The 27,978-nt window shown below is 38.5% G+C and overlaps 1 protein-coding gene across 15 annotated transcripts in view; it reads right to left on the reverse strand.

Annotated features, from left to right (window-relative positions):
* Positions 1 to 208: 208 nt before the first annotated feature.
* Positions 209 to 27,978, reverse strand: part of cadpsb (Ca2+-dependent activator protein for secretion b) — a 117,971-nt gene continuing 90,201 nt past the window's right edge. For 4 of the 15 annotated variants that reach the window (XM_047346726.1, XM_047346731.1, XM_047346724.1 and 1 more), the window contains 14 exons: positions 25,209 to 25,315; positions 22,700 to 22,729; positions 22,165 to 22,176; positions 18,186 to 18,342; positions 17,950 to 18,091; positions 17,107 to 17,268; positions 14,869 to 15,024; positions 13,927 to 14,074; positions 13,750 to 13,824; positions 13,563 to 13,646; positions 12,503 to 12,535; positions 12,242 to 12,349; positions 1,642 to 1,746; positions 209 to 1,548 (listed from right to left, as the gene is read on the reverse strand). In XM_047346726.1, coding sequence (XP_047202682.1) covers positions 1,375 to 1,548; positions 1,642 to 1,746; positions 12,242 to 12,349; positions 12,503 to 12,535; positions 13,563 to 13,646; positions 13,750 to 13,824; positions 13,927 to 14,074; positions 14,869 to 15,024; positions 17,107 to 17,268; positions 17,950 to 18,091; positions 18,186 to 18,342; positions 22,165 to 22,176; positions 22,700 to 22,729; positions 25,209 to 25,315 — 1,493 coding nt within the window. In that variant the 3' untranslated portion in view covers positions 209 to 1,374. The remainder of the gene's footprint in view (positions 1,549 to 1,641; positions 1,747 to 12,241; positions 12,350 to 12,502; positions 12,536 to 13,562; positions 13,647 to 13,749; positions 13,825 to 13,926; positions 14,075 to 14,868; positions 15,025 to 17,106; positions 17,269 to 17,949; positions 18,092 to 18,185; positions 18,343 to 22,164; positions 22,177 to 22,699; positions 22,730 to 25,208; positions 25,316 to 27,978) is intronic. The other 11 variants (XM_047346730.1, XM_047346729.1, XM_047346733.1 and 8 more) reach the window with 5 other exon arrangements.

Raw genomic sequence — 27,978 nt, forward strand, 5'->3', positions numbered from 1 at the left:
TAAATGTGTCCGCCTTCATTAGCTGGCAGCCAAAATTTGTCCAACCCTTGATTTGTGGTGGCGTGGCCGTACGAAATCATTTCCAGGTCCACATTGAATTACTTATATCAATTTTCTTTTTAAGCCATCTAATTTATTCAGATACACCTGTATGACTGGTTCAGTCTGTAATTGCGTATGGCGAGGCTGGTAAACAGGACAGACGATGCACATGTACAGTAATTTTTATTTGGAGGCCACAGCTCTTGCATATTACAACTGTTGGCTTCATAAGGCAAAAAAGCAAGAATGAATCCACCAGCTAGATCACACAGAAAACAGAAAGCATTTGGGGGTTAGGGTAGGAACCCACAGCATGCAGCGATGGCTCAGAATGCAATGTACAGCATTTTATATTTATATATATATTTATATAATATATACAAAACAACAGCGAGACCCAAACAAATACCAGACATCTCATTCTACACAATTACAGAACAAAGACAGACCAACTTTTTTTTTTCTCAATAAAAAAAATTATTTTTACTCTTTTTGTCTGTAAAAGTGCAACTCAATTAAAATAGAACCTGTTTCTAGGCCTTTTTTTCAAATGTTGAAATAAAAATAGAATCTTCCAAGTTATCAAAATGGATTTATGGGAATATTGCATCTCCTGAACACCCACTCGAAATTCAAGATTGCTGTCAGAGCACATCTAATTCAGTAATCGAGATGAGACCACGTAGCGTCGACACATGATAGGAAATGCAGGTCTGGACTTACTGTCAGTTGTAGCAACAGTGAGCGGACGACAGCTCATCTGGAACAGCCGTAAACAAATACAGTTCGTTTATTTACTTATTTTTTTTATTGTTTTCAGTTCAAAGCAGTTGGCATTCACTTAAAGACGGACGAGACAAAGAAAAGGGTCCACACACTCATCACGACAATGTACCATTAATGAATGTAGAATACAACAAAGAAGCGCCATATAAGTTTGCATTGGACAGGGACACACCGATTAATCTCACTCAACATTGTCAAACAAATGGTTCTCCATATTGCTTAGTTAACACAGAAATGAATTTAGAAATGAATGAAGACCAAAGATAGGTGCTATCTTTATTATGACACAGCTAAACTGCCAATCATTGTTATTTTTTACATTTTTATTTAGACTTTTTTCAATATAATTTCTATCTTTATAGTTAATAGTTCCTTCATAGGCATTTCGAGCTGACAAAGAGGTCCTAGAGTGGCTATCTGAGTTGGTACATGCATCAGTAACCAGGCTAAAGTCAAAAGTGTGAAAGGGGAGTTTGGAGGCAGGGGTGAGAGGTGGAGCAAGGGGGAGACAGGTGGTTTTGGACAGATAGACAGGCTGGGGAGTCTCTAATCCTCTTCATCCTCCTCATCGCTGTCCTTCATGGAGATGCCCTGCATGCCTCCTTCTCTCACTGAAGCAGTAGCCTCCTCCAAGGTCAGCCTGTTGCGCACCGTCTCATACATCTTACTGTTCAGGGTGGAGTCCAGGACCCCCTGCAGACGAAAGTCTCTGTACTTTTTCTGCAGGGCAACAAGAGATTCACCAGCTCAGAGTTACATGACACAGCAATTTCCGGGCATTTCACCAACCCAATGAGATATTTTGGGTCTGACCTTTGTGATCCTAATGAGGATCTTGAGTTGGTAGACGTGGAGCTGCTGATCCATGCGTTCAGTGAGCCAAGTCCCCAGCAGGTTCATGGTGGCAGTGTACCATTGCTGAAACACATAAACACAACACTCTCCAGCAAAACACACACTCACACACATACTCAAGACACCATGATGACGTAGAACTAAACATTAAGACACACAGAAACATCTACAACTATGCACATACAATATACATTACACAATTAATGTTCAAGCACCAAATAGAGTGCAAAGGTTTTTATATTGAACGTTTTTACACTGTGCCACATTTCAAGCACAAAATTCAATGTACACTGTTCAAAAAAATAAAGGGAACACTTAAACAACACAATATATCTCCAAGTAAATCAAACTTCTGTGAAATCAAACTGTCCACTTAGGAAGCAACACTGATTGACCATCAATTTCACATGTTGTTGTGCAAATGGAAAAGACAACAGGGGGAAATCTTTGGCGATTAGCAAGACACACTCAATAAAAGAGTGGTTCTGCAGGTGGGGACCACAGACCACTTCTCAGTACCGATGCTTTCTGGCTGATGTTTTGGTCACTTTTGAATGTTGGTGGTGCTTTCACACTCGTGGTAGCATGAGACGGACTCTACAACCCACACAAGTGGCTCAGGTAGTGCAGCTCATCCAGGATGGCACATCAATGTGAGCTGTAGCAAGAAGGTTTGCTGTGTCTCTCAGCGTAGTGTCCAGAGCCTGGAGGCGCTACCAGGAGACAGGCCAGTACACCAGGAGACCTGGAGGAGGCCGTAGGAGGGCAACAACCCAGCAGCAGGACCGCTACCTCCGCCTTTGTGCAAGGAGGAACAGGAGGAGCACTGCCAGAGCCCTGCAAAATGACCTCCAGCAGGCCACAAATGTGCATGTGTCTGCACAAACGGTTAGAAACTGACTCCATGAGGATGGTATGAGGGCCCGACGTCCACAAATGGGGGTTGTGCTCACAGCCCAACACCGTGCAGGACGCTTGGCATTTGCCAGAGAACACCAGGATTGGCAAATTCTCCACTGGGGCCCTGTGCTCTTCACAGATGAAAGCAGGTTCACACTGAGCACATGTGACAGACGTGACAGAGTCTGGAGACACCGTGGAGAGAGATCTGCTGCCTGCAACATCCTTCAGCATGACCGGTTTGGCAGTGGGTCAGTAATGGTGTGGGGTGGCATTTCTTTAAGGGTTGCATGGTCCTCCATGTGCTCGCCAGAGGTAGCCTGACTGCCATTAGGTACTGAGATGAGATCCTCAGACCCCTTGTGAGACCATATGCTGGTGTGTTGTGTTGTGTCACTTAAAATCCTAATAAAATACAATGAAGTTTGTTGTTGTGATGTGACAAAATCTAAAAAAGTTCAAGGGTTGTGAATACTTCAGCAAATGTGCTTTTCTAAAACCTCAGAATATAAACACTGAAAACAACTAAAGAAGGAGCTCCTTCCTGCTAGAAACACCCTCCCTCACAAATATATACCAATGACTGAACAGGCTGACTGTTATGTGTGGAGGATAAAATGTTATTTAAAAAAATTACAAATATTAAAGTAAAGAGGCACACAACAACCACTGAACAAAGCAGAATAAATGTAAAAATAAAATCACAAACATTCAAGTTAACAGTACAACGAATGACCAACATGAGACTCTGTTTTTTGGCTCTTGTGGCTGCAAAATGCGTCCAGTATGATCCTTAATAAACGTCGAATATGCATCAACAGGCATTAGTGGAATACATACACCACATTGGCTACATTAAGACTTGATGCAGTTTGAGCTGAATTAGCTCAATAGTCTACAAGAAGTTGATTTGTTCACTTTTGATAAAGCTTATTGTTAGAGTTTATCCTGAGCTGCCCCTGTCTATAGGTTGCTGAACATAGGCTGCATGAGGACATACTGATCACTTGCTCCACATTGCTATTTTCTTCTCTTTGTATGTATTATTTGCTATTATTGCTGATATTAACTGTCTTTCCTGGCCTTGTTTTTCTTTCCGTAGAAGGTACACCCATGGGCACACCTACTATAGTGTTTCAATCCTAAGGTTTGTCTCTTTTCTGGATGAAGCCACTGAATGGAGTTGTTTTTCAATTGGCTAAATTTTACTGCATTGTTTTATACTTTAGCAAAGTTCCTTAAGATTAAGGTTGCAAAATATATTGCAAATACATCTTCATCACAAAATCAGAGTGTGCAATATTTATATTGCAAAGGGCTGTTTGGAGTGCAATAATCGTTGGCTGATGTGTTCCAAGTGTTTTGAACTTCTAATGTAATATTAAGTGGTCTAAATGAAACAAACTGATAGAAATGCAACACTATCATTACTGAAGAGAAACCACAAACAATGACATGAAAACAACCTTAAAAGCCAATGACAGAGAAAATCAACACATGCCCAAACTGAATATAAATAACAAAAATGGAACAAACAGCTGGAAAAAAACAAATTCAAATAATTAAATGAAACACAAGTTAAAGTTAGCAGCTATGTCATCTTCAGTAGGCTGAGAAAAAAATGTTTCATAATCTGTTTACATTCACTTTATTCTTGGATGATATCAGGAGACTGCACTAGAAAATAGGGAGTTTCAGTTCAGTTTTGGATTTTCAGCCATTCCTGGTTCATGTCTTAGCTGGGTCTGTCACTATGGTAACGTATGCTGGAAACTAAGCTACTCTGGAGCAGGACAAGTTGAATGTAACATTATGAGTCTGGATGGCACAAATAGTAACTTAAATACAATATCTTCGCTTGTTGGACTGAATCGCTTTTATCTTTCTAGATCATTTAGTGCACAGAGGATTTAAAGCAACCAGAATTAGTAGGAGTGTCACTCCCACTATGAATAGTGCAATAGTGTATTGGGAAGAATTTCTAGTGTTCTACTGTGAGAACTCAGTATGTTGACAGCAAATTTGCATTGTCTTGCATGATATTAAGCAATGTCTTTATGCGATGTTGCTCTGTTAGAGGAGCAGTTTTGTAAAAGGTGTAGCAGTGTAAATGGCATGTGAAAGCTGCAACTAACATGTGACAGAATGTTTCAACATAGACAAAAAATCTGTTGCAACTAGGCTTGTGTGGTGCTCAAACTGTGTAGGCTCTAGTGCTTGTTAAGGCAATGCCAGAGCATTATCATATGTAGTAAATATTTGAAGTATAGGAGCCAGGTAAGCCATGTGAAAACAATACATAAATCATATCTCTTTCAGAAGATCTGCATTTTGTGTGGATCATCAGATCATACCTAATTGCTTAGCAGGATGGTTTGGATATTTTCGGACTCTGCAGAGTTGCAGGAGCAACTCACAGTCATTTGAGTTTGTAGAAGCATCAAGTATTTCTGAATGGAGAATTGAGCCAATGGCTAATCAGAGTATGGCTAGCTCAGAAGCTGATTTATGCCATCCTATAACTACTACAGGTCATTTCAGCCAGTTAGGTGCATATTCCCATTAAAGAATCCAGTTGGATCTGAATCAAATTGTATTTCAAATTGTCAAAAAACTTTCTAAGAAAACCGGGAGATGCATTTAATATCAACTGTGATGCAATCTGTCATCCTTTTCAAGCATAGGGTTAAAGTAACAGATTCCAGTGAATATTAAATAACTGAAACACAAACATGGCTGCAGTGCAAATGATTTTAGATCAAGTTTGTTTAAAAGTCTTTCAAATCTTTGAGAACGAAGCTTCTTTGAAATGAATGAAACGAAAGAAATCTCCTTTGGAACTGGCCTTGCTCTAGGAGATGAGAAATGCATGATGCCGTATACTGCAGGTAAGATACTCACTGCTGACAACCACTCCACTTGAAGTAAAAAAATCATTAACATTTACCTGCTTAGATCAACTACTGTCCACATTTGCTTTGAACCTGGGCAACTCCTAAAATCTGTTCATATGAACGGCTCATACTTGGCTACGATCGCTGCAGTAATCTTTGGAAGTTACAGGAATAATTATTGGTGTTTAATTGTTAAAAATGCATTAAGTCTTAATTCAGTGCACCCACACACCAAGAGCTGGGTGTGGAAACTGTCCACTTAAAACCAACAAGAGGTACATTTCTTAAAGAAACTGCTGAACCTGCTCTGTTTATGCTGTAAACCTGAAGCAGAGGATTAAGTATATTTCAGGAAACAGCATGTTTAGTTCATTTTGATAAATTAGAAGATGCTGAAGCTCTGATCCCTGGTGCTTTTAAGTGGCTTAGTTGGAGCCCGGCTCTGCCCAAATAGTTACAAAATCCTCCCAGCAGCTTGCAGTTTCTTTGATCCACCCCATACAGTCTCCAAGGAAGAAGCTCAAGATTGTCCAGCAGTGATTACACAATAAGAGCTTACGGCCCAGTTGGAGGATTTGGTTACCGCTGGGTTGAGGCAGATTGGCCATTTTCCTGTTTGTGTATGTATGCTAAGTTAAGCTAAGCCAGTGTGTCCTGGATCCAGCCTTGGATATAAGACAGACAGAAGTCAGAGAGAGTATTTATAAGACGGCTCAGAAATATGTGAATTTTTTTAAAATGTCAGCCAATTTGCATGTAATGAACATTTATTAACTGAAGGCTTTACCTATTGAAATATGTGCTAGGAGATGTCAAAACTTAAATATAGGAAATGACCAAAACAGAGGGAGGTTCTGCTGGAGGTTTCTTCTCGTTAAAGGGCAGTTTTCCTTTCCACTGTCGCTACATACATGCTCAGTATGAGGGATGGAGGCAAAGTCAACGACACAAGGCAAGCAACCGTCCACTGTCGCTACATGCTTATCCAGGAAGGAGTGAATGTTGCAAGTCACTGACTCGATGCAATTCGCTGCATTTCCTTAGATGGGAAACCTTTTAACCAATTTGAATAATAACCTGAATTTGACTGCACTGTTTATTTAACAGGATCAATTGGAATGCATGTATTTGACTTGGAATCTGTATGGTTTGATTGGATTGACTTTGTAAAGTGAAATGAAATACAAAGCCCTCCAAACGTATAGACACCCCTGATAAAGATGTGTAAAAAATAAAAACTTAAAATAAATTCTTTATTTGAAGTATGATGGTTTCACACTGAAAAAAACTGAAAAATGCAACATTTAATTTGAGTACCTTAATAGACTTGGGGAAAAAAATCTCACATTAAAAATGTTATTCTTAATTACTGGTAGAACACTTATTTAGCCTCCCTAATAACCCTGTAGAATAGATGTAACTGAATGTTTTTTAGTAATTTGATCTTCACTTTATTTAGGTTCATAAGAAATGCTTAATTATTTTTAACCTTGCTTTTCAATAACAATGACACGTCACAGTTGCCTAGCCAAAATGGTTCAAAATGGGGAAGACAAGACAAGACAACATGCCATCTATGTAAGGCAGCTGTATGTTGCTCAGTCTAGGTCAGGAGATGGCTGCAAGAAAGTAGCTATTCACCCTCATATCCACAATCACAACAATAACTGAAACATTTATAACAACAGGAAATATGTCAAACAAGGCTGGACAAAAACCCAAATGGTGTCTTGCCACAACGTCCAGTGAGCAGGATGGTAGGGGAGGCAAAGAAAACTTGCTAACTGTTAGAGCACTGATTCCCAAGCCTTTGTACCCCCCTGACAGGCTGGCTAAGTGGAGAAAGTTAGGTTACTCTGGGCGGAGGGGACGCCTCCATAATACATCATGTCATGGATATGAGTATGCTTCACTGGCCATAAAATCAGCTGTCTTCCTTGGTTGTCACACCCCAAACCTAGACCTTACAGAAGACATGCTAGATGAGCAGAAGAGAAGAGATCCTAACAGTGGATCTAGGATGCTGGATGGTTGAGAGAGTTTGTGAAAATAAATCTCTTGCTGTTTGGTACCACCTTGTGAAATGATATAAGACAAAAGTGTCCTACTGAAAAACATCGGTTAGTACAACATATTCACAGGGTACACATTAACTGATTTAAAAATATATACTTCTTAATAAAAGATTGTCCCCACTGAATAAAAATACATCAAATTAAGGCTCGATTTTTAAAAATCTTCTCAGTGTGAAATTATGCTACTGCAATGAATGATCTTTTTTTTCACATCTTTACCAGGGTTTCCAATGACTGTAAATAATGCTCTACACCAACTGCAGACAAGTTACAAAACGAAACGGTATACCACCTGTGACTACAAATAGAAACTGGTTTTTCAAGTTAATCTTTCCAACACAAAAAGCTCACAGGCACACAATCACACTATGAGTGTGACCACACAGAAAGTGCATTTCAAAGCAGCTCACTGAGTCTGCAGCTGCTGGAGGGAGTTAACAAAACAAAAGGAAGTCATAAAGGGCTAAAATAGAATTATGTTTTAAACTACAATTACCTTTTAAACCCCTAGAAAACATTGAAATCAATATTTTGTAAAAATCTGCATGGTCCATCTATTTCTAAAGGCAATCGCTCAGGCTTTATTTATAATTTATTCAAGTGGAAATGCTGAGCAGGTCGAAAACACCCGACACTGCAGATACGAAACAACTGCGGGGGGAAATGAAATTATACTTGTGACACGAGTTCATTAGCGAAAGAAAATAGGATGAGAGTGAGTAAATGGTTAGCAGGCAGAGGGGAGCAGGGTGCTGTTTTCTTGGAGCTTTTTCTGGGGTTTGCTTCGGCTCATTGCTTCCCAGAGAACAGCACACATCTCTGATTGAAACAGTAAATCATACCTTTAAGAAAAATCAACTTTAAACTTGTGAGTAGGCAGGAATGCAGGAGGGGAAAGGCCCAAATCAGAAGTGTGTGGAGTTAGCAGGTTGACGGGTTGCATTATTTTTTTTAGCTGAGGGTTTTGTTTAGATCAGGTGCAGATGCCTGTCCACTTCACAGTCGAGTTGAGCGTGCAGTGCATGCAGACCTCGCAGGGTAGCAGAGTACGTGCTAACGAAGGCTGCTCTATGTGCAAATGAGGCAGAGCTCTGAGGAGGAGGGTCATGCTAGAAGATGTACACAGGAAGATTATTTGAGTCTAAAAATCATGCCAACCAACATAATGTGATAAAACAACGCAACACAGCACTAGAGATAGGTGCCACTTTTTTTTTGTTGTTGTTTTTTTTTTTGTTTTTTTTACTGATGGAGGCAGCAAGAATGGTGTTAATCAGAAAAGAGGAGATTAAAAACGATTGTAATAAATTTGTGAAAGAAAGACAGATAAAGTAGAGCCTTTTTAACAACAAGGAATGACTTTTATGTGCATGCAGATGGATCGAGAGACATGCATACAATTCAAAACAGGAGCAATAAACAGAAAAGTTTAGTTAACATGCAGTTTAAATTAGCCATAACTGACACGTTAGAGAAATCTTTCATTCAATATGGCAGTGCTCGGTAGGATTTCAGAGCACTCTGGGGCCACACAGAGGACACAAGGGGAAAAACGCCACATTTAAAGAAAATACTGATGAAACACAGAGAGACAGGGTAACCCCGTGGGGACCTCAAAAACGAAAAGCAGACCCACTTCACAACAGCTTTATGCCTTGCGCCAGGACAGAAAATAACAAATAAAAAAACAAACGACCAAATTTGTCTGGCACAAGACTCCTTCTTCTACAGCCAACACAGAAATAGAAAACCAAAGGCAGCGTTCAGAGCGTCTGTCAGACATTAAACGTCCACGCCTCACAGAGAAAAGTGTCGATCCACAAAGCTTCCACACACCTGAGCAGACGCCGCTCTGTACAAACAGTCACTTGAATGACATGATGCATACACGTCACAGCAGTATGTGACAACCCAAATCACACATGGAGGACACATTTCTGCTAATGTATCCTGTCAGGATTATGTTTGTTAAGACAGTGCTCTCTCTGGTTCCCAACTCTTTCGGCTTGTGGGAGTCCATACATACAGTGCCTTGAAGATGTTTTGTAACCCTTGGACCTTTTCCACATTTTTCACATAACAACAACAATGTTTTATTTGTTTTATTAGGATTTTATGTGATGCACAATCACAATATAGTGCATAGTGGTGGCAGCATCATGCTCTGGTCAGGTGCAAAAAGAAAAACAACCTCTTGGCTTCCATGGAAATCACTATGTTTTGAGGAAAAGTAACACTGCAAATCACCCTGAACACACTTTACCCATGTTAAAACAGGGTGATGGCAGCATAATTCTATGGGAAAATATGATCAAGTCTTTTGCACCCTCTAACTGGTTTTCATTCAGGAATTTCCAGTATTTAGCTCTATCTAACTTCCCATCAACTCTGATCAGCTTTTCTATCCATGCCAATAAAAAGCACAGCATGATGCTGTCACCACCATGTTTCACGTTGGGGATGGTTTAGTCAAGGTGATGTTCAGGGTAAAGTCTGTTTTTTGCCAAACATAATGTTTTAAATGTATGCCAAAAAAAATCTGCTTTAGCTCATCTGGCCAGAGCAACTTGTTCTACATTGCTATGTCCGCTACATGACTTGTCAAACTACATCACAGACCTCTTATGGCTTTGTTTTCGCCTTCGCTTTCCTCTTGCTGCTCCTCCAGAAAGGCCAGCTTTGTGGAGTGCCTGACTAATAGTTGACGTGCCAACAGATTCTCCCAGCTATGTATAACTTTGTGTTGGGTCCATAACATAAAATCACCATAAAACATATTGACTCTGAGGTTATAGTGTGACAAAATGTGAAAAAATGTAAGAGGCATGAAAACGTTTGCAAGGCACTGCAGCTGGTACAAGTCTGTTCAGTTTTTATAATCTTTAATCTGAGTGTGGGTTCCATCTCAAATAGCTTTAGTTTAAATTTAAAGCACAGCTGGGGGCCAGAGGCACCAATTTCTTTTAAAAAAAAGTAATCTCTTTATGTTTTTTTCCAAGGAGCCAGACTTTCGTGTAATCTTATAAAGTGTTTAGGATCAATATTTCTTCCGGCTTTCTGAAGATCTTTCTGTTTGTTTTGAAACATTGTCTGTTTTTTTCTGGGTTTTGTTTTTTGCCGGTTTAAGTTTTGTTTTTTAAAATTAAGGCACTTAAGTCTGATCTATGAATCATTCAGGCATCTTAGGAAGATTCACCATTGGGGCCTGATGAATGTATAAAGTAAACCAATCTGACAGACATAATGGAGTATTTTAACAACAACAAAGTCGATCCAAAAAATCTTATTAGCTAAAAACTTACTGTAAGATGAAGCATCTCTCAGATGTTTCCTAGATTTTTGGTATTATTTGCCATTTCCTAAAGACCTCCAGTTCCCTTTCATTTGCTTTAGTGTTTAGGCCTGACTGTGTTTCTGTTTGTTCTCCATTTGTCAGATTTCTTTGATTTTTAAGCATAACATGCTGCCATATTCAGGTACAAGGATTGTAAATTAGTGAAAAGGCAGACAAAGAAAAACTTCAAAAAGCCCACCACAAGGAGTTGAATAAATTATAAGTGGTTTAAAGTTTTTGCACAAAACTAAATCTACTCTACTAAAACAAACCTCTTATTATTATATTTTGTACTATACAAGAATGATACAAGTACCAAGTAATGTGACAATTAGATCCACAGTAAAGTGGAGATGATAAAACATTGCTATTAGTTAGCTTTAGAGAAAAACTGTAAAAATGTAAAAGTGACTGAGTTCAGACTGACACCTTTATTCTGCACCAGGCCAGCCATCCTGATACATGACCAAAACACTGGATGTCAGCTCTTACAGGGCTGACTGAATTTACTACACACTTAAATATTTAAAGTGCAGTTTCTGAAACATAACTCTACCTATTATTACAGCTGTCTGTGGCTGTGGATAGGTTAACAGTAGCATATTTTAAAGTCTGGGACATTTTTCCTCTAGAAGTACCACTTTCTGTGGAGCAACAGGTATGTTCTGTGTTACTGTATACATATAATTTATTTATCTAGTTTTTAAACATATATTGTACATGGCATTGATTGTATTAAAGTATCAGACAGGGGCTCCCTAATACCCTGCATTCCTTTCTCTTGTATTTTCGGCTTTATTTAGCCATTATGTTATATATTTGGAGCCTCAGGTTGGGAACCATTGCTCTGACAGATTAAGACTATCAGATCTATTAGCCTCTGAGTTGGCCATCATTATGTGAGACCCCTGCAGTGTCACCTAATATAATTTATGCCATAATGTCTGAAACCTGGGAGTGTTGTAGTCGAAGAAAAATTGTTGGTGTCCTGCCATCGGAGCACTAAAGACAGTTCTGTTTTTTCCACAGAGAGCACTGCTTCAGATAATCCTTTCTTTAGACGATGCTTTTATGGACTCTTTGTAAGTATAGTTGTTTTTTTAATACACAAAGGCCCAAAAGCACTGTGGCAATGCACATCAGAATGCAGAGGGCAACTGTGAGTTACAGAGAAAAGAGACAGAAAAAGAGAGAAGTAGAGGAGAGAGGTAGAGAAGATCAGAAAAGCCTCTTCCACCAGGCGGAAGTACACCTACTGGTCTCAAAATGGTACTTATCCCTCTCTGCCCTGTTGTTTTGCCACATTTTGGTAGGCCCCTCCCTTTACTGAGAGGAGGAGACGGCATCTTACTTACATCAAATAACCTTTCTATATACACCTCCTCATTGACCTTTTCACGGAGCATGTCCTGAGAGTGGCGCATAAAGGTCACGTAGCCATCTGCCACGTCCATCCCAGGTTTCTGTGAAAACAGAGGCACAACATTGTCATGGTTTGGCACACGACTCGACACTGGAGCACAAAGGGGTACCACTGAACTATTTTCAAAGAGGCAACAAACAACTAAAACTCATAAATAAATACAAACATAAAACAGTGATGCTACTTGACTTACAGGTACATCCACATATTTTGAGGCAGCTTTCACCTGAAAAAGGAACATAATCTGTCAGACACTAGTTGATGTTACCATTAGTGTTGTAATCCTACATACTCCAGAGCCTCCACGTTTATAAGAGAGTTTTCTGTATCTTCCATGTTCAAGTTGGATTATCAACATATACACTGAAGAACTTGTGGGCTTCCTCAAGAAGGTAGCAATTTAAAACAGGGTTTTCAAAATGTATTCTTGACTTTGATTAAGCTGTCATTAACTTTGTGTACTTTGTTTTTCTTTCCTGTAAAAGGTACTACTAGTTCTGTGCTTCTATGTTTAGGTATGTCCCTTTCTTCATTGAAACCACTGCCAGAGTCTTTGCTGAAATTAGATTTATCTACAGTTTTTCCCCCCATCAAGAGTACTTCTGGCTCTGTGTTTCTGTTCAGATATGTCTCTTTCCAACATAGAGTCCGTGACTTTGTGCACTTTTAATTTTTCTCCGCAGACAAAGTGCTCATCACTTAGTGCTCCTGTCAACACTTCAAAGACTAAAGGGAGGGTTGGGGCGCTGCCAGAACTATTGCTGCATATAACATTATGGACTTTATTTCTTATTGAAAGTACCACTGGCTAGTGCTTCTATGTTTTTGTGCCTCCTTCCTACCCTGGGAACCCCCTGGTTGATCGCAGCAAATGGCCACTCATACTGAGCCTGCTCTCCTGCTGGAGACAAAGTCACTGACTCATTTCAACTGGACTTCCTTAGATAGATCGCTTTTAACTTACTACTACGGTGGTTTTGTTGCTTGCGTAAACATATATATTTTCTTGTTCACAGCTTGATTTTCTACATTATGATTGATGGATCACATTAAAAACAGCAGCAATAAAAAACAACCTGTTCTTGTGTTTTACACGTTAGAGCAGGAAAATGTTTTTTTGCATAAGTTGGGCATAACTTTTTGCATGTTTTAGGTGGTGTTATAATATTAAATAAGGCACCATTTTTAGAAACCTTTTACTTCATATATAATACAACACTTCACTAAATACTGAATAATTAGCTTCATCTCACCGTGAAAGAGAGGAAAGAAGAGAAGAGAGTTCCTTCATCGTATCTGGAAATCTTAGCCAACACTCCCTCAAGAATAGTAACAAACTGAATAACAAAAAAGAGAGAGGATTTTTTACAGCAAATCTGAAATATATTTTTTATTTTCCTCATGTTCACATTGTTTATAAAACAATAAATTATGTTGCACCTTTGCCACCAGAAGCTGGATCATGTCCTTCACACTCTCCTCAATCAATTCGTCTATCTGGGAGTGGAACTGTTTCTACAGGAAGTAAAACACACATTTAACCAAAATATTTATAAAAGTGGACTGAAGAACACAAACTGTTCAATATTTTATGAATGTATCAGGGGGTGTTTTTACCTCTTGGCCCATCTCCATGGCACACAGTTTGGCTGATTGGTCCTTGGCGTCAACCATCACATTGAACATGGTGCATAAAGATGGAGAAATACGGAAATCTGTGGACTTACTGCTTTTTGCCAGCTTGGACTCAAATGCCATCCTGGTCCTGAAATGCAAGCAAAAGATAACATACTTGAACACCATGCTGACTTGCTACGATTCAGTGCTTTGCAAACATAGTCAGATTCCTTGAACATTTTCCCATTTTGTCACATTACAACCTTAAACCACAACAAATCTGTGGCAATATTGTAAAATAGCTATTCACAGATGCTCCCCATCCAATTTACCTAAACTTGAGCTATTGTTGGTATAAAAATGTCTGTAATTTATGTGCCTTTGTATCATCATCCTTAATGTGTATTTCCCTTGTTTCCATTTGACTTCTTTGTCTGCCTCAGGTTAAACCTTTAGAGATAGCTGAAGCAACTTAGAAAGTAATACTACCCTTAGAAGCCTCATGAGTCTTAAGCTCTTGGGATATTTTAGCTGAGAGTCAGTGACCCTGCATGGTATGTATTATAGGTGTGTAAGTCAGCTGAAAGATGAACAACTTGTTGACCTTTGGCTTTTCTTCTACCAGAGCTCTATTAAACCACTCTTTAACCAAAGTCGGTTGTCTCCTGGTAGTCTCTTAGGTTACTGGCAATCATCATTAGAGCTATTTAATCGTACAAAATATTGGCACATGGGCATTAAATATAAATGCACACCAAACTTTTAAGAATTTAATTGGTAAGAAGTGGAAAATTATGTATCATTTTAGGTTCTCTATTACAATTGTGTACTATTTTATGTTGTTCCATCCCATATAAAACACATTTGGCTGTTTTAATATAAAAAAATATTTGTTCATAAAGCACTGTAAGTCTTTATCCCATACCCAGTACAGCAACTTGCCTCTTGACGCAGTTCTCTATCATGTTGCTCGACATGAGCTTGATGCGACTCTCGAGGTGTTTGGCAAACTCCTCCTCCGGCCAATGCAAGTCTCTGATGAAAGTCTGAAGGGCGTCCAGCTTCCAGAAGAGATCCTCGGATGTCCCGGAGCCGTTACTGCCATCAACCCAAACACACATTGGTCAGAAGGTAAAGGTTGTGCTGCTGCAGAAAACGGCTCTAAAACTGACAAGCGGAGGGGGGTTTGTGGAGGCTGGTGCAGAGGAGGATGCTGTTCCTCTACATCCAAAGATTTTACTCTCACCATACACCGACTGCTCCATCCAGATGTCTATGTCACCTTCTGTTGGTTCAGATGTGTCTGGACAGTCAGTGTATGGGTAAAAAGGTGTGGGTAGGGTTTACGGCAACAAATCAATAACCACAATGCAGAGCAGGATTATTGATTTATATATGAAGAGGTAACATGCAGGTAAAATAACTGCAGATACAGCTGCTGTTTTGCACTGTAAGACATAGAGGAAGGGAAATGCAGATGTGAGAGAGGGCATAAAAAATGTTTCAAGAACCTAAAGATGTACTCATGAGAGGCCCTCTCTCAACATCCATGAGCCTAGACTGTTGAAGCCCCTGAAATAAACCATGCAGACCATTCTGCTCTGGAGCAGGGCTGATTGGGAATCAGGAAACGTGTTGAGGTGAGAGGGATATGTGATAAAACGGAGAGGATTCAACTCTTGGCTCAGAGCCTCTCTGCTCTATCATCTCCAATCGATGACCTTGTCGCTTCATCCCAATCAGACTACTAGCAGGTGGTAAAAGTCAGAAATGGACCTATGGCCATGTTGCTGAGCATTGCTGTTTTGCTCCTCTGCATCCAAGATGAACCCCTGCTTCTGCTACAACCTTTCTTAACCGGCTGCACCGGATAATATCTGTCAGGAAATGTGTGCTGCTTCCGGTCACAAAAGCTTCTGCTCCGGGTTTTTCTGTGATTAAATAAAACTTTTAAAACTTTTTTGTAAACCATGCACCAGTCTCATTTTTAAATAGCAGCACATGATCCAGGCTGTAGCAGTCTTCAGAGTGAACGTCTGTGAATGTAATTTTTGAGGAGATATTTTATTTGTAGCGTGGAGAATTTGAGTTGACTTTTTTTTGTTTGTTTCTGTAAATGTGAAACCCTGCTGCATTTACAGAATTATCCACATATATAGACACCCTGATGCAGATCTGTAAAGAAACAACACAACCTTAAAATAAATGAATTTTTCATTGCAGCTGAAAAATGTCACACTAAAAAATGTAGAATAAAAACAAAAGATTATTAAAAAATATTTGTAAAGTAACAATCCCAAATAAGTGCCCCAGTTCATGTTGCCACAATGCACAGTAAAGAGGATTGTAAGGAGGTAAAAAAAAATCCCTAAGGCCCACTGCCAGAGTGGGACGTTGGAGTCTAACTGGCAACAGCAACATGCCAGGAAAAAGCCTTTTCTGTCCTACCAACAAAAACCTTCAAATGCAAAGTTTTTTAAGCTCTGCTGAGGTTCAACTTAAAGTGTTTGCTTTGATAAGGTGAGACTATAACTACGCTTTTTGGCAACAAACACTCCACTTGGCTTTGCTAGGAAATTTTGGGATGAATATGTTAGAAAGCTCTGCATGCTCACTGTTAAGTATGGTGTAGGATCTATGGTGCTGTGGGCCCACTTCTCTTCCAAAGGGCATGGGAACCTTGTTAAAAAATGTAACTCCTCATATTGTAATGTTTCATCCCTATTCAATAAATGAACTCAGAATAAACATTATACTTTTAAAAACATTTTCAAGTGTGATTATATGGCACTGCAATAAAAGATCAACTTATTTTAAAGCCTAACTAATCGCAACCAGGTGTGCTAGTAATTGTGGACGGTGCTGCACATTTAAATGTTTCTTTCTCTTAATGTTTTGGTCTTTTTCTCTACACCTCAGCTCAGCAGCATGCATGTCAAGATAAATGAGAGTCTTGCAGCCTCTCATTTCAGGAAGCAGAATCCCATCTACTCTACTTGAGAGTGACCTTGGCATGAACATGAACTTCATTGCAAAGAATTGACATTAACGAAAACAGGCTTAATTTTTGATTTTGTGAATTTGATTCCTACTCAAATGCAATCTAGAAAAAAGGCATCTTCATACCAAGTTGCTCTCAAGTTTCTCTACAAATCTAGAATAAACTAGTTGAATACACACTCGGAGTCATATATAGCAGCCATCCATGACGGGGTTGAAAAGCTAGGCATTTGTGGAAGGTTAACTGATAGTCCTGCTACTGGCACTGGCAGATTTGGTACTTTGGGAATTTGGAGGTTCACATTTGGTAGATTCACATTGGGCAGATTACTTGTTAAACTCCTGCAGAAAAAGACAGACAAAAAGAAACAAAAAAAAGAATCCATAACAGTGGTGTGGGAGCTGCAGAAAGCCATGTGACACTCATCATAAAAGTAAAATCTGAAAATAGAAGAAGGAAGAAACATATAGTAGCACACATAAACTAATATCAAAGAGACAGTATAAAGGAATACCCATGAGTCAAGAGAGCTGGACACAAATGTGATGTAGTAAGAGCAGTGAAACAGACAGGCAACGTAAAAATATCGTATATATAATATTTGGCTTAAAATGATAAAATGCAACAGTAAACATGTTGAAGCCACAACAAATAAATTATAACAGAGACAAAACAGACTGGAAAAATGTGAAAGCACATATTATGAAGATTAGTTTACAGACAAAACAGAAATATTACATGTTGCTCTGATCCCAATGTGCTTGAAAAAACACTAATGACACATGCATTAATCAAAGACTATCTCCAGAAATAAATAACCTATTTCTTTCAATGAAACAAATAGGTTTCTCAGCCCACTCTTGGCTCATTTTTTAACAGTGAACCTAAATGAAGTCAGAGGGAACGTTATAGCTGCTATTCCAGATTTTTCAGCCTCCACACAGTCATACTGTTGTCTGAATATCAAAGCGTTGCATGTGCAAGCATCCTACAGCCTTGCAACAAAGACACAGGCTCCTTACTTAACAGGCTCCCAGGACTCCCTCTCAAAGCCCTTGTGGATAGACTGTGCGATGGAGGACTCCATCAGATCCACATATCTAACCACCAGAGGGGCATACAGATCTTGAAGATGTTTGTGGAACTTGCCATTGCACAGATAATCTAAGGTGGGGGAAATAAGATGCAAAATACACGTGTTACCATCTTCGTTTTAGATGAAAATTTCTAAGTTAAATGAGCAAAGGCTGGAGCTCACAGTCCGTTCGGAGGAAGTCATTAAGGAGCTGGAAAAGAGGAAAGCTGTCCCAGCTTTCAGGTGACTGGATCTCCAGAGCGGCATCCATGTCGATGGCATAGAGGGCCAGGAAGTTTTCGGCGTGCTCCACCATAAGGTCTGTCCACCAAGCAAATGCCTAGATACACAGCAGGAGGGTGAGAAACATGGTGAACACAGCCTCCTCAAGGGCTAAAAGAGTAGAAACAAGGGTTCTTAAATGAGAACACCAGGAGTGTTATAAAATATATATGCAGTCTCTGATTAGACTTGACACTTCTGGGACTTCATTTTTGCTTTTGTGCTAAGATTTGACACTTCCTTCATCTCTTTCCTTCATAAATGAAAATAAATCCAGCAGCTGGTTTGCCCAGCATAATGGGGTTGTTCACTGCCAGTTCAGCTAACTTATCCAGTGGATCGCATGGACTTTTACTAAGCGTAAGATACATACTGAAAGCTGGAAGTGCTTTAAATCATGTGTTGGAATGTAATTTCTATTTACCCGTTCAGTAAAGGTTGTCAATAATTGGCAAACTCAACACATTTTTAAATACTGTGTATACTATTAATAGAGTCCTATACCCTACTGTACATCTTAGAACCTTACATAAAGTATAACAAAATACCATAATGAAATAATAATAATGAAAGGACCATTTTCTGCAGAATTTTGATGTTGCCTGCGTGTTCTGACCAGTAACATTGGTTTTGTTGTCGAATTAGACACAAAAAGCATCAGTTTTTGGCTTTAAAGCCCATTTGGAAATGTAAGCACATTCTTATAGCACGTGACTATCAGCCAGAAACATTATCAATTATGGTCAAGTTAGGTATTATGTTTACTTTAGCTAATATGCTGGGATAAGCTAAGAAACGATTAAAGGCATGCTAGCTTATAGTAATTAATACTGTATGTGATGTTACTGCAGCTTACATGCAGTCATTAACTAAACTGCTAACATGAGTGAAATGTAACATTATAATGTTAAATAGCAAAACCAATATCCGCTCCTAAAGTAAAGCAATCTCTAGTAGCATTTTCTAACATGCTAGCATTAGGAGATGTTTGCATAAAAGAGCAAGTGTTATTCGGTTAGAAAATAGGGCCAATGTTTCAGGAGGTATAAATGTAAAATTTACAGTAAAATCTGTCTTCCTTTTCTTAGCTGTAAGCATAAATTTTCCATCAGAATTATTTCCAGATTATCAAAACTGAAAAAGCTCAGAACGAACAGCCCTTTATACAGTATGTTAAAACTGACGTCCTATCTAATCTCACACTTTAATATTAAATGCAAAAAGACTAACTTACTGGAAAGCGTCTCTTTTAAAATTTGTGGGTTTTCGACACAAGCTTTTACTCCATGCTAGTCTCAACCGGCGGTTTTTCTGTGTTTTCAGTCTTAAAAAATCTTGACAATCTCATCCAGCATACAGATAGGTTGGTGTTATTGATTTTACATCTTACTCACTACATGACAGCATATTGGTGCATTCGTCAGCTCCCTCAGAAATTTATTAAATGTCTCATTATATAAGGTGAACATAGACATGACCTTGCTGAAGGAGGGTTTCAGTCTACTGGTTTATGTGTGCTAATGAGAGTGCTCATCATTACATACATCATGAACAACTTCACCATAACTGTTAGGTATAAATAGCTGCAAAATATTAATCACATTTTCAAAGTTGTGTTGCATAAACAGTGCCTTCCAAAGGTAATGATACCAACTGAACTTTGAACTGAATTATGTCATGTTAGAAACTCACACTTCAATGTATCTTATCAGGATTTTTATGATAGATCATCACAAAGCAGCACAAACCTGAGAAGCGGAAGAAAATTATACATGATTTATAAACTTTGTTACATGTAAAACCTTGAAAGGTTTTGGGTGGAGTCAATACAGCTGTGGGTCTTTTGGGTTGTGCCTCTACCAGCCTTGCATATCTGGAGACTGAACTTTGCACCCATTCTTCTGAGTTAAATAGCTCAGACCCAGTCAGATTGGGTGAAGAGCTCCTGTGAACAGCAATTTTCAAGTTTTGCCACATGTTCTTCATCGAAGTTAGGTCTGGACTTTGACTGGGACATTCCAACACATGCATTTGCTTTGATCCAAACCATTTCCTTGTTTTGCCTGTATGTTTGGGGTCATTGTCCTACTGTAAGGTGAGTATCTGCCTGTCTCAAATCTTCTGCAATGTCTAAAAGAGATTTTCTTTCATTGCCCTGTATTTAGCTCTATCCTCTTCTTCTTATCAATTCTGACCAGTTTCCCTGTCCCAGCTGAAGAAAAACATGCCCCCCCATAATGCTGCCAACACACGTGGTTCACCATGGGGCGGTGTTTTCAGGATGATATTCAGTGTTTACTTGCAACATACAGTGTTTTGAATGTGGGCCATCTCATCTGACAAGACCACCTTTTTTCATGTTTGGTCTGTCACCAAGGTAACTTGGGCCAACATTTATTTGGGACTTCTTATGGCTTTCTGTCAAGAATGTTTTTGCCACTTCATAAAAACAAGATTTGTGGAGTGCAGACCTAGTAATTGTCCTGTTAACATCTCTTACAATCCTACATGAGCAATGGATTTTTTTACAGCTCCTCCAGAGTTAGCATGAGCCTCTGGCCTCCTTTCTGATTAATGCTTTCATTTTTAGATGTTGAATTAAATAGTGCTTTTTAAGATGTTTATAGCTAGGGATATTGTTTTTTGACTTAAGCCTGCTTCAAACTTATCCACAACTTTTCCCTGATCTTCACAGAACATATGTATCTAGCAGGGATCAAATTACACACCGGTGGACGCAATCAATACTAGTGACTTCTTAATGCAATTTGTTGCACTGGATTTTCTTTAGTTATATTAGAATACAATAGGCCTGAATGCATATGGACACCCTTTGAGAATGTTATTTATCAAAACATTGAAAAATCATGCATCCTTTTCTGCCACTTCACAGTTTTGTGCTACTTTCTCGTCGTTTGTCACATAAAGTCATAGTAAAATACACTGAAGTTTGTGGTTGTAGTGTGATATGGGGTATGAATACCTTTGCAAGGCACTGTATGTGCGTTAAAGACAGATTCTGTGCATCAAAGACAAAGGTGCTTTTCTCATGCAACCATGGATCTCCCTGCATGCTTTTCTCCAGCGCTAAGAAAGTGAGGGGGTCCACCATTCACATCAGCAACAATCCCACAGCCCACTAGATGTGAATGTGTCTCATGCACATTTTTAAATATAGGCACACCAAAGACTGCAGCCCACAGCATGTCTCAACTTGAAGAATGTCTATTCCAATTAGTTAAGTAAAGTCTCTGAGATTCAGATGACAATTTTCTGGCACTGTCAGGACCTCCTCACTCTTTGACAGTAATTGTTTAGCTGGCAGTCTTAGTTTATTTGCTATATATTTAGACTAACATGTTACCAAATTCAATAACAGAAGATTAATCATTTCAAATTGATCTGCATGCTTTACGTTTAACCTTTTAAAGGTAATTTTATCACCTGGAAAACCGATCAATGGCAAACACAGACCCACTTACCCACCAACTTACCTGCCCATTCCTAGAATTAAAAAAGCATGATGTCTCTAAAGTTAGAAAAGAACCAGGCAGCAAACAAGGCCTTCTCCACCACATTCAAGGAGAAATACTCTCATGAAAGTCAAATGAGAGGATGGCAGAACTTTTGTCAGGTTAGGGACGGGAAAATGCTGAAAGGTAGTGCAGGCTCTAGCCTTTGATAGTAGTTGAGGGACGCAAACAGGACTCTTGAGAGCTCTATGTCAGATTTAGTGTTCAGGCACAAAGACTGCAATACGGTATCAGTAAAACAGTGTCAAAGGACCAGTCCAGAGGGGGGTGTACTGATGCTGAAGGGTAGGATATATGGGATCATCTATTTTGACATGCACAGAGCCTTATTAGGCTTGGCTACATACCTCTTTTCCCTGCTTGGACAGTCACCAATCATTAGACAGTAAAAACACAGGAAGATGTACAGAACAATAATGTGCTTTGAGTCATTTATTTGCAAAGGGTTCATATGCTAATAACAGATAGCAGAAAGGAATGGAGGAGGAGAAGCTGGAAAAGAAATGCTTGAACAAGTGCGGACTGTGAAATCAATTGTCAGATGGAGAGGGAACAAATGTTCATGGTGGATCAAACTTCAAAGGTTCATATGAAGCATACTTTGGGAAATTTTCTGGTTCGGCATGCTTGGAGAAAAAGGAAACCTCTTTATGGCCTGATGAACATGCTTAATGATCACAATCATGTTGTGAAAGCTAATGTGCTTCTGTTTTTAGATTTTATACAAGCTTGCTCTCGTATCTATGCCTTTAAACCCACCCAGAGCTACAGCATCTATGAGTTCAGTCTCTGCCTGAAACGTGCCTCTTGCCACAGTGGCTCATGCCATACAAGGGGGTTGTGATGGGGACTGAAGAGGAGAAAGAAATATAAATACTGTACCGATTGATCTCCAGAACTTGTGACTGCCGTCTGTCAAGCATATTCAGAGAGATACAATAAATCTGTTTTATCTGCATATTCTAAGACCATACTGGATCACCTGCAGATCTACACAACTACACATGCTCATGTTTTTTTCTAGCAGCACATTTAGCAGCAAACGTTATTCAATAATAAAGCTCATTCTGTGTTTTAAAGCAATTAATAATATTTGCTTTTCAATACTTTAAAATTATGATGGGAAGAACTGCAATTTTTAAGTCAATTATATTTGCCTGTCAGATAAAACTGTAGTAAAGAAAATACTATTATGCTCTCCCTTATTTTATATGATTTCAGGTATAATATTTAGTGTTAAACATGGACAAAGTATGTGCAACTGAAATGCAACAGTTTGTCATAAATTTAATTTTATTTCCATCAGCAGGTAAGGTGGATGCACAAAATCAAATTTGTTCTTAGAAGTACTTGTTCTATTAGATCTATTTAACTGGAAAAAATGTTTTACAGCATATGACTGGTAGACTAAATCCACAATACCATCAATAAAAAAAAAGAAGCAAATGGTTCTGCAAAACCTAGACTTTAAAGAGATCAAATCTAAAAATGTGTTTTTGCAGAAAAATGGATAAATGAGAGGCTGAATAAAAGTCAGCGTAAATTAACATTTCTAGCAGTAAATCAGTAAATCGGGTTCTCAAATTAAATTTATGCATAGTTGTGGTCCTTAAAAATAATAACATTGTTTTCTCATCTTCAATAACTGGCACACTACGAATTAAACTAAACTCAACCAAAAAATTAAGAAAAGGTTTGTTTGTTTGTTGCAACAATGCTTCTGGGCAAAAAAAAAAACTAATCAGTAAGCCTCTATATGTCCTCTGAAAAGGTTCCATATTAGTAAATAAAATTGTTTTGTAGGTTAAGCAGCAGAGTCTTTGAAAAACTTGTCATATCCTATCTGTCAATGCCAAACAGCTCATTCTTCCTCTTGTCTGATGCCTAAGTCTAGTTGGGAATCCATATATAATAATTAAAAATCAGTGGGCTGTTTCTGATCTATTTCTCTCTAATGGGTCATTTAAGTCAGCAGTTTTCAAACTTTTTATTGGAGTTACCACCTCAGTAAAAGCTGAGGTTTTTCAAGTATCACCATAACGACAGGTGTACTTTTCCTTTTTTGGTGTTTTGAAGAAAGAACAAAAGGAAAAAAAAGTGTTTTATCCACTACTACATATTTGGTTGAAGGATGCAGTTTAAATGCATTCCAGTATTTAAAAAAATTATCAAAAAAGCATCGTGTTGTCAGAAGGTCAAGCAACAAAGTCTGAAGTTTTCTAAAAATGTATTTTAGCTGCTCCACTTTAAAAATGATAACTGCAGAAATAAACTATCTATTTGCACTTTATTGACTTGTTTCTCTATAATTCAGCGACCAGGCACAGTATGCTGTGCACTTACATATTGCTACAGTGTTCAAATGCAGAAAATGCAGAGAAATACATGCTAATAGTGTGTGTGGCTAATACTGGTTAGCTTGAAATTAAATTAATAGCCAAGTTAGTTATCTTGACTTGCACTTTGCACAATACAATCCCTGCTGTTTTCCAACTTGAAACATGGTTGGTTTGGGTGGGATTTGTTTTCCATATCCAAGTTTCTACTGAGGAGATAAATGAAACACAGCACAGCAATAATATTTTTCACACCACTTGTCTTTTCAGTGGTTTCTGTTTGAAGCAAAGATCTGTGTGGATTAGTAACTAACCTTTTTGGCTCTGTATGCTTATTTGCTCTAAATTAATTTGCTTCATATTCATATTGTTTGCTAATAGTTAGGTAGTAGATTTGTTTTCTCCTGAGTACCTGAATTGGCAGCCCATGTTTTTGCCACAGGTATCACAGTTTGAGAACTGTTAATTTAATTGATTTTTCTGAGTCCAAACAAGGAAAAAATATGTAATATTTAAAAGCATGTCAAAATCTGAGAATCGTACAAATCTCTAATACATTTATGTTTCTGTTTTATTACATTATACCACTTCAGTAAAAAAAGTTTTTTTTTTCCTGCATTGTTACAATTTGGTTCAAAGGCCTTAATCATGAACTTTCTCGATCTGCTTCAATAAAGAAACCTAGAGCGCAAGATTTATCACATGCAGAGGCCAAAAAAACTATTTTGTTTTTTAACTACTTTTATACCACATGCCTAAACTACAGAGCAACAAAATAACAATGTCTTTGCTCCAGATACAGTTACTGCATTATACCCTGTTGGACGTAGAACCTATATCTCACAGTTCTGATTTTCTGTGTTCTTATTCTGTTCAATGCCATTTAAAGCTTTTTTTATTTATTTTTTTTGCCACCCAAAGATAAAAGCAGCTTTATTTATAGCCGACTCATTGTTATGACACTAACTCTCTGAAGTGGGACGAGTGGGATAAGAGTGAGGAGTAAAGAGGGGGGAGTGCTTTGAGGAGGAGAGGAGGAGAGGGTTCTCACTCACCTCCGCGTGGTGTTCCTGGTTCTGCTGGAGGACCTCTATGACTAACTCCGCCAGGCGAATTGTTTCCTCCAGCTTTTTGGCAGGCGTGACTAAGCGGCCTACGTTTTCTGAGACAAAAGGATGAGGGTGAGGGATGAGTGGTTAGTCAAGCACAGAGAAGCATTCCAAGGGGGATTTTATGACTATATGGGATATTAATTTTCTTCCCTTTATTTTACTCAATTTATCAAAAAATATAAACACAGCTTTTACACTGTGATTTTAACTGACTTCTACCCCTTTAAACAAGTAAAGCATAGCTTTTTCTATTTTACAGCACCTTCAACTTCTATTGTCACCCCCGAGTAAAGATGTGAGAAAAACCTCAACCTATACTGTGTTAATGCAGTAGCATAGTCTCACAATAAATTTGGAAAAAATCTTACTTTTAGTTGTAGTAAATGTATTTAGACTGGGGAAATAATCCCACTTTAGAAACAATATATTGTGTAGAAAGATCACTAGTGCAGCACATATTGGCACCCAGACAGTTCTTATAAAGTTATTTAATTATTGCCCTAACTTGATTAAAGTCAAGTTAAGGCAGTGGCAGATCTAGAAAAGTTTACATTCAGGGGCAAAGGAGGAGCAAAAGGTCTAGGCAGGGTGGCAATGCTGGACCTCTTCATTGAAGTTCACTGATCAAAAAAAAAATTGTGAGAATTATAAAGAGCTAATACAGTTTTCACTGTGTTTCAGCGTTGTAGGATTTGCTAATTTTAAAACATAAAATAATAATCTAAACAGACTACATCTATAAAGCTGGGATTATCTAACTTCATACACACCTGTCACACCTGTAGACTTGAGCAGATATGTTATTCTTTGAAACGTCTAAATCTCTGCACTGGAATTTATACCGAGAATAAATCCATACCAGGTGGTCCAGCTGGATAGGCTGGATTCACTCTTCCTCATCAGTACCTCTGTTTTCTTTCTCTCTCTCTGACTCTAAAATCTTCTCATTTTTACTGTTTATGCTAACATAATTTTCTTCATCTTCACTCATTTCTTCACCTGTTGCACTTTCAGTGGCCTCCTTCACCTGTGACCCTCCTGGTTTCTTTATCATTGTTCCTTCCTCAAATCTCAGTCTCCTCTTCCTTGTCATCCCTCACTATTTTGCCAAAGAAACTGGAAATGTCTCCACTTTTAAATTTCCTTTTTATTGTGATTTGCAATCTACAAATATCAAGATTTGGAAAAAATGCCCATTTAATACCACAAGAGGTTCATAACTATCAAACCAGAAATGATCACATTCATACAGCTCACACAAGCAGATTTTATTTAGAAATCTTATTCTCATGTCAGCAAATTTATTATTCTCCTGATCTGACCAATCAGATGTAACGTGATTTAATTGTGCTTCATTGCCGTGATATTGATCACATAGAGCCAGTCAGTGAAACTGCAGCCCCTAAAAAAAGCAACCACGAAATTTTTTTTTCATAGCTAAACCTTTTATTAACGGTGATTACTCTAAGCTAAACTAACAAGGGAAATATGCTAACGCTCTTACAAATCACAAGGGAGTGAGTCACTGTCATCAAACAATTAATAAACGTATTATAGCATGAACATCGGTCACTTCAGCAGACATTTAATTTATTACAAACTTAAGTTGACTTCACTGTTGTGTGTTAAAGCATCATCAAGACAAATTGACTCTAATTGCAGAAACTTGGACAGCTCATCTGCTCCACTCTGCTGGGCAGCAGACAGACTGCCTCGTTAATGGACTTGAGACACAGACGGTGTTTGATGCAGGGCCGTAACTACATTTTTCAGGTACTTTAAATTATATCTACAATTATATATTTTTGGTGAATTAATGTTTAATTTGAGTGCTGTAAAAAGCTTTTGGACAAACAAGTGATTAGTAATTAAAAGTATTTTAAGGACGTAAAAGTAGGGGGGCAGCGGGGGTAGGGGTTAATAACTGAGTTAAGGCAGTTATTAAAGTCCTCTTTTTTGGTTTTTAAATATGACATACATGGAGCCCATTTCTTTTAGCCTCTAACCAACATGGGAAAGACAAGACAACATGCTGTACAGACATATTGGGGATACCAAGTCGGTACAACAGCCATTAGATGTGATATACAATGTGTGGAGTTGACCAAACTCTACTGGGACTTTAACTGAAACTGTGTGCTTCAGTCAGATTAGACCATGATTGAGCTTTTGGCATCAAACACTTCAGGTGAGTCTGACGGGTCTCTGAAGACAAGTTATGAATATGTGGTAAAGAGCCTCATGCCTACTGTTAAGTACAGTGGGGGATCTATGATGTAGTGGGCCTGTTTCAGTTCCAAAGGCCTTGGAAACCTTGTTAGAAGGCAGCTGTCTGAAATACCAGATTTTAATGAACAATATTGTGGTTCTTGCCAGAAAACAAAAAATAGCTCATTATTAAGTCTAACAGCATGATGAATCTTAGCTTAAAGACTTACTTTAACACAATAATGGTTAACCAGCCACAGACTGAATTACCTAGATTCTACAGAGAGCCTGTGGCATGGGTTGATGAGAAATGAGTACAAGGTAGGACCCAGTTCTGCAAAGAGCAACTCTGTCTATCCAACCTTGTGAAATGTTTTGGGAGAAGACTAAACACTGTCCTGTTGGCAGAAGCCGGTTGTAGAAAAGTATTAAGAGCAGAGCTGCCAGTAAGTATAGCACCAACGTTTTGAAAATTGATTTCTTTAGATTGATTTTTTTTTGCACT

Source organism: Girardinichthys multiradiatus, chromosome 20, assembly GCF_021462225.1.
Source record: "Girardinichthys multiradiatus isolate DD_20200921_A chromosome 20, DD_fGirMul_XY1, whole genome shotgun sequence".
NCBI lineage: Eukaryota > Metazoa > Chordata > Actinopteri > Cyprinodontiformes > Goodeidae > Girardinichthys > Girardinichthys multiradiatus.